Source organism: Mangifera indica, unplaced genomic scaffold, assembly GCF_011075055.1.
Source record: "Mangifera indica cultivar Alphonso unplaced genomic scaffold, CATAS_Mindica_2.1 Un_0003, whole genome shotgun sequence".
NCBI lineage: Eukaryota > Viridiplantae > Streptophyta > Magnoliopsida > Sapindales > Anacardiaceae > Mangifera > Mangifera indica.
This window is the reverse complement of record NW_025401095.1, coordinates 1,294,653-1,301,465: the sequence shown is the minus strand read 5'-3', so window position 1 is coordinate 1,301,465 and position 6,813 is coordinate 1,294,653. Positions and strand designations below refer to the sequence as shown.

At 27.9% G+C, this 6,813-nt stretch overlaps 1 protein-coding gene across 1 annotated transcript; it reads left to right on the top strand.

The window, feature by feature from the left end:
- The first annotated feature begins 4,271 nt into the window (after nt 1-4,271).
- On the top strand, nt 4,272-4,855 carry LOC123205322. Its single transcript, XM_044622274.1, has one exon. The coding sequence runs from the start codon at nt 4,336-4,338 to the stop codon at nt 4,663-4,665; it is 330 nt and encodes a 109-aa protein (XP_044478209.1). The 5' UTR covers nt 4,272-4,335; the 3' UTR covers nt 4,666-4,855.
- Nucleotides 4,856-6,813: the final 1,958 nt, after the last annotated feature.

Here is a 6,813-nt window from a genome sequence, read left to right as displayed (position 1 = left end):
CTTTAAAGAAAATGTTAAGAATAAATAGATGCATTTTGATACAAGATAATATAGAAGGGTGTTAAATAAAATGTTAGATAATTATAGGGGGTTAAAAAAATATTAGAAAAATATGAGGGGTATTTTAATATTAATCATTGTAAGACAGTTTTAAATGATTATTGCAGATTGTTTGATATAAATTATTAATTTTTTTCAAAAATTTGTCATTATAGGATTGATAATTAAAATGGTTGGCTATACATCGGTTTGTTACCAAGGAGAATAGATTCAAAGTGACGACAACACAATGAAATATGTTGGAGGATCTAAACTATTGATTAAAATTCCTTCTGGAATAACATTTAAGAGATTTATTCATCTTTTGAAAGAGTCTTCCGGTCTTCATCTAGTGAAAAACTACCTTCAACTATCAATGAAACCAAGAAAAATTAAGCTCAACTGCCCGTACAGATCCAAAATGATGAAGATGTCCAAGGTCTTATTGATATGTCTCAATACTTATAGGAATGTATTCCTGTTTTTGTTACATGTACCCTAATTGAAGGACAGGAAAAAGAAGAAAAAGAAGAAATTAGTGAAGTGAAAAAAAAATATGATTTAGAAAACTTGATTGATTTCAATAATGACCCATTGTACATTGCAAACTTATAGGCTCATGGAGAGAAAGATAGGGTTTCCGACTGGGTTGACTTTGATGGAAATGACATTATTGATATTCCTTTTGAAGAGATAGAGCCTAAACATAAACCGCCTATTATTGAAGGTTTGAATAATTTACAACTTGAAGATTTTATTTTGGGTGATGAAAATACTTCTAGGCCATTTTTTGATAATGTCCCCACTGATTCATTTAAGTGGCTTCCTGATTTTCCTCCATAGCCATCATCATCATCAGATGGTACAAGATCAATTCGAGAAGAGAATGATGTAAAGCTTGGTGATATTTTCCATAATAAAGAACAATTGAAAGATGTTGTGAAACAATTAGCCCTACTGAAAAGATTTCAATTCAAGGTCAAGAAGTTTGACAAGGAGCGATGGGATATTTAGTACGAGGATGAAAATTGTCAGTGGTATATATATGCAACAAAAACGACAAAAATCTGAAAAATGAAACAGAAATTTGAATTCTATACATTGAAATACTTTAGAATGTTAATAATAAAAAAATCATTTAAAAATCTAAAATACAAGTTGATATATTCGAAAATGATGAAACTCAAAAAAACGAAACTAAAATTCGAATTCTATATGTTAAAATACCTTAAAATGTCAACAATAAAAAAATCATTCGAAAATCCAAAAATTTGAGTAGATATATTTGAAAAAGATGAAATTCAAATAAACGAAATTGAAATTCGAATTCTATAAGATGAAATACCCTAGAATGTCAACAATTAAAAAATCGTTTGAAAATCTAAAAAATACAAGTCGATATATTCGAAAATCATAAAACTAAAATTCGATTCCTATATATTGAAATGCCCTAGAATGTCAACAATAAAAAAAAATGTTCAAAAATCTGAAAATATGAGACGATCTATTCTAAAATGGCAAAAATAAAAAAAAACGAAATTAAAATTTGAATTCTATACGTTGAAATACTTTAGAATGTCAACAATCGAAAAAATTATTTGAAAATCTGAAAATACGATACAACCTATCCTAAAATGACGAAAATAAAAAAAACAAAACTGAAATTCGAATTCTATAAGTTGAAATACCCTAAAAACTCAACAATCGAAAAATAATTCAAAAATATGAAAAAATGAGTCGATATATTCAAAAATGATGAAATTCAAAAAAAAGAATTGAAATTCGAATTCTATACATTGAAATACCCTAAAATGTCAATAATCAAAAAATCGTTCGAAAATCTTAAAATACAAGTCGATATATTCAAAAATGATGAAATTCGAAAAAAGGAACTGAAATTTGAATTCTATACGTTGAATGTGAAAAATCAAAAAATTGTTTGGAAATCTAAAAAATATGAATTGATATATCGTAAAATGGTAAAAATTGAAAAAATGTAATTGAAATTCGAATTCTATAAGTTGAGATACTTTAGAATGACAATAATCAAAAAATTATTTAGAAATCTAAAAAATATGAGTCAATATATCTTAAAACGGTGAAATTCGAAAAAATAAAACTAATATTCAAAAATACGAATTGATATATCTTATAAATGAACAAACTAAAATATCAAATAGAAATTTCATCATTACATCGAAAAATATGCCAAAAAAGTACAAAAATGAAAAAACCGAATGTCAAATTCGTAAACTACATATTGAAAAGCCCTAAAACATAAAAAACAGATATAAAATTTGAAAACTACATGTCGAGAAACCCTATATGTAAAAAATAAATTTCCCCCCCAACCCAGGGTATTCATGACATTAGTGCAATGTCCTATGTAAAATTTCCAAAGACCCCTAGTGGACTAACCGCTCTCCCCCAACTCCCTAATATTTTGAAAAAGCTACTTCGCCCCCTAACCCACGGTCAGTTTGTCTTGACTGTGGGAAAATTCCTCCTGATCGTGGGATCCGCTGTTTCCATGGACAGAAGCACAAGCTATTCTAACCCCTTTTCCAACCCAAAAATCATCATTTTTGCCTCCAATTTCAACACAAATCAAATGTACATATCCTATAACACAAAACCCCTTAAGAAATTCAACCAAAACAATCATGAATCAAAACATTTTATGCATTATTCAAAATCAAAACCCTAGAACCCTAAACCTCAAAATTTCCCTCAAATCTCAATAATCTTAATAATAAATTAATTCAAATAATAATAGGGAAGATGTACTGACATTCTTTGTCATTTTTTATGGTCAAAAAACACGAAATTTGATGAAAATTGCTTTGCCCGTGGGATGATCGTGAGAGACGCGAAAATCTTTGAATTTGTATAGTAAAACCGTGGGAAAATAAAAGAAAGAATTTGTAAAATCCTTTGTTTATATATCGGGGTAGTTTGGTCATTTCACAAAAAGGGACATTTTTGCTTAATCTTGATTGTTTTGGATAATTTCGCTTACACCCCCTTAATTTAAGGTATTTATATAATTTTCTTTTTCAATAATTATATAAGATACCTTAATAATTTTTAAAATGATTAAATGAGTTTAATATTAAATAATGTTATAAAAAGTGTCAATTTGAAAAAGTTCATGATTATTTGATTATGATTATAAATTATGATTTTAAAAATAATTGACTACATGATAATTAATTCTTACATATTTGGTATAATTTATGATCAAGGCCTAGCAAGGATTTTTGTTATTGGAGGCAAAATATTGAACTAATTAAATTTGCAATAAAATTAACTTATTAAAGCAATAAATATGGTTATTAATCTAAAAGTAAACTTTAAAATTATACATAATTATCATTTCTATAATTGCCCCCGATGATTCTTCATATTCTAAAAATTTTGTATAATTGTTTCATTGAAAATAGTATCAGATTAGAAACTTGTCTATAGCTAATGGCCTAATTCAGACACAAAATTTGTATTATTGGATAACTGAAAATTTAATTTATCTAATATAATATATTAGAAATTTACTAATTAACAAAGAAAGTGTTAAAGCTACTTTAAGCTTGAAGTATGAGTTGAGAAATTGGAAGAAATCACCAATTAGGAGTTTACTAAGATATATTATAATTTACAAATTATCAATGAGGTTTTTTTAAATATAAAAATAATAAAAAGAATTATCTTTTATACGTGCAAATAATGTGAGGATTATATATATATATATTTGTTTATCTTTTAATGGAAATATTTTTTAGTATTATAAATTATTTAATATGGTCACAAATAAAAAAAAATTTAGTACGGTTAGGTGACCCATTGGTTACACTATGGCTATATCCCTTTTTATGATTATTAGATTATGTATAATTAAAATCTAATTGTGATTATTTGACAAATAATTTTAAAAATTAATTATTTCTGTTAAGATGTCTAATATTGAATTAGAAATGTGAAAAATTCATTAAACCAATAATTAAAAAAAAGAGAGTTAATAAATATTATGTCTTAATTAATCTAATATTCATAATTAAATTATTAAGTAGTTTTTTGATGCAGGAGGTGCCAGGGTGGGTCAGTTGGGAGGGCCAACTGAGGCAGTATCAATTTTCGTTAATTAAAATATTGAACCAAACATGACTGCACATGCAATGCTTTCATAAACCTCAAGGCCCACATTCTTACCATTTTCGATTATATAAATGCATAAATCAAGCGACTCATAAACTTGAGCCATCATTATCTCTTCTTATTTGTTCTGCGGTTTCATAGAAAATGAGTTTAGTGACAAGAAATGGATACACAAAGATGGACAAGGAAGATCCAGAAGAGTTGAAGCATCAACGGGCTCAGTTTTTGATCCACAAAGTATTAGAGAAAGCTGATCACTCAAGCTCTCGAAGAAAACCCTCATTTCTGAGGATCCGATTATGCAGACTAAAGCTCAAAATTGGGAAGAGGTTTAAGAAGCTAAGGAAGAGCATGTTAGTAAGTGGCGTACGTGCAGCAAGAGTTATGACTCAATTCAAGATGTGGAAGAATGTCTTTTTTGGCGTCGGAGACACCATTTCCCCTCTTCCTGACCCTCATAATTCCTTCTCTTGACCTTTTCTGCAAAAATTAACACAGACAACGTGTTGGGTTGCTGCGTTCTATATATTTTGATTTCTTCTTGTTGTCGTCAAGCAATAACGAGGCTATATATATATATAAAGCCTCTTTAACAATATGTAGAGAAAGAGAGCAAGGTTTCTGTCCTCCTGCAATATAATTATTAATTGTCCATTTTCAGAGATATTTATCTTGATTTATATATGATTGAATTAATTAATTTACGTCAGTAGCCAGTAGACATGACCTGGATGCATTTACACAGGACATGACTCAACCAAATGCAAAGCTGGCGCCATTGTGGTACAGGTCCGCTAGATGTGCATGCTTGCAAGTACATACTAGCTATCTTTGACTCTTTAACATTTCTCGCCTAAGCTTGTCACTTTTTAACATTTGATAGTCAATTTTCACACCGACCCTTAGGTTGATAACATAAAAATAACTTTTATTATATTTTGTAATATTGACTGAAAAATTGAATAATGGTTTGCCCTCAAACTTTTATTAAATATTTTCTCATTCATGGTTTATATTAATTTTAGAGCTACTAATTATAAATTAAAATAAGTATTTGGTAATAAAAATTGTCAATGACTAATTATGTGTAATCCTAGTCATATCACATTTGGAATCGAAGATATGATTTAACCGAAATAGCATATAAGAGGGTGAGATTCAACCAAATCATATCTTTCTCAGTGTGATTTAGCGTAAATAATATCACGACGATGTAATTCAATCTAAATTTGATTAAATCACACAATCTTAAGTGTAATTATACCTAAATTCATCATTTTGGATATGATTAAAGCAAGATTACACACAAGTGGTATGATCTAGTGGAGATCACATTTAGTGACACTATTGTGCCATTTGGAATGGTGTTGGTTAATTTTTATTTGTAATTGAAGATAGAGATCTAATGATGAAATACTAGACAAAGAAACGTATTTTGGTTGTCTTTTGGATATGTAAGTAATATTAACTTACATATATTTTACAAATTGGTAAGAATGTTTTGACGGTTAAAACTAATGTTATAACTTTAATAATTTGTGGAAAACTAATTTTTTTTAAGTTAATAGGTGACAATCAACTATAGTTTTCTCTTGTTAACCCATTGTAAATTTTTATTAAACTTTTTTTTGTTCGGTTAGCCAATCTACTGTACCCCACTCTAATTATCAAGTTTAACCCCATAAATTTGTTTTGAGAAAGTAGAGATAAATATTTGTTATGAAAGTCAAGAAAAATGTAAGCTAAAGAAAGAGTAATTTTCAAATTTATGTTTTACTCTCTGGTAAATATTAAAAAAAATGTGAATCGAAATCTCGAGTCCTAAATAAACTTGCCGTTTCACCTAATCTTGGATTGGAAATAGCCTTGTGGCCTTACACTTATAAGTTAAACAGTCCACGAGAAAATGATAATTTTCTCTTTCATCATTACCTATTTGATTGATGCATTTGGTTTTCCACTACAATTTTGAAGAGTCGAATACAATGACTCTCCTAATTGCAACTTTTAGTGTTCCATGGGTCATATGTTTGAAATTTTCTAATGTGGACTAATATTAATTATATTTTTGTTTAATAAAACTGGATAATTAAATAATTTAATACCAGCTTATAAATAGACTTAATTGATCAATAAAAATAAGTTCAATACACTTAAAGATTATAATTTGGGTGGATAACATAAATGTAGACCTTAAGATTTATTAAACTTTGATAGGGGGTTAAATAACCTACTATAAATTGGTTAGATTTATGCTCTAAAACCTAATACAATATGACTATAGTGTAGCTTGCTCATACAAAACTATCTTTCAAGGAGGTTTCCAGAGTAGAAGACCAAATCACATCGAGGGATGATCTTAACAGGTAATTCAAGTGATTTCCAAAGGTTTTATATATTCAGATTGTATGATGATCTAAGTAATTCTAAAACCCTAAAGTTTAATTTAATATTTTATAATTTGTGCATAGATCTTGTGAATTTATGATTGATTTACTTTATTCTGTTTTTATAAAATAAATCTTACATGTGGTATCAAAGCGAAACGCATTAGGTTATAGAATTTGGATATTTATGATTTTAAATCTGAAATTTTTAATTCTAAAATTACGGTTCTTGAAT

What these genes read in the sequence shown, in the direction of transcription:
- LOC123205322 (XM_044622274.1), top strand. Translation starts at nt 4,336, where the DNA reads ATGAGTTTAGTGACAAGAAATGGATACACAAAGATGGACAAGGAAGAT.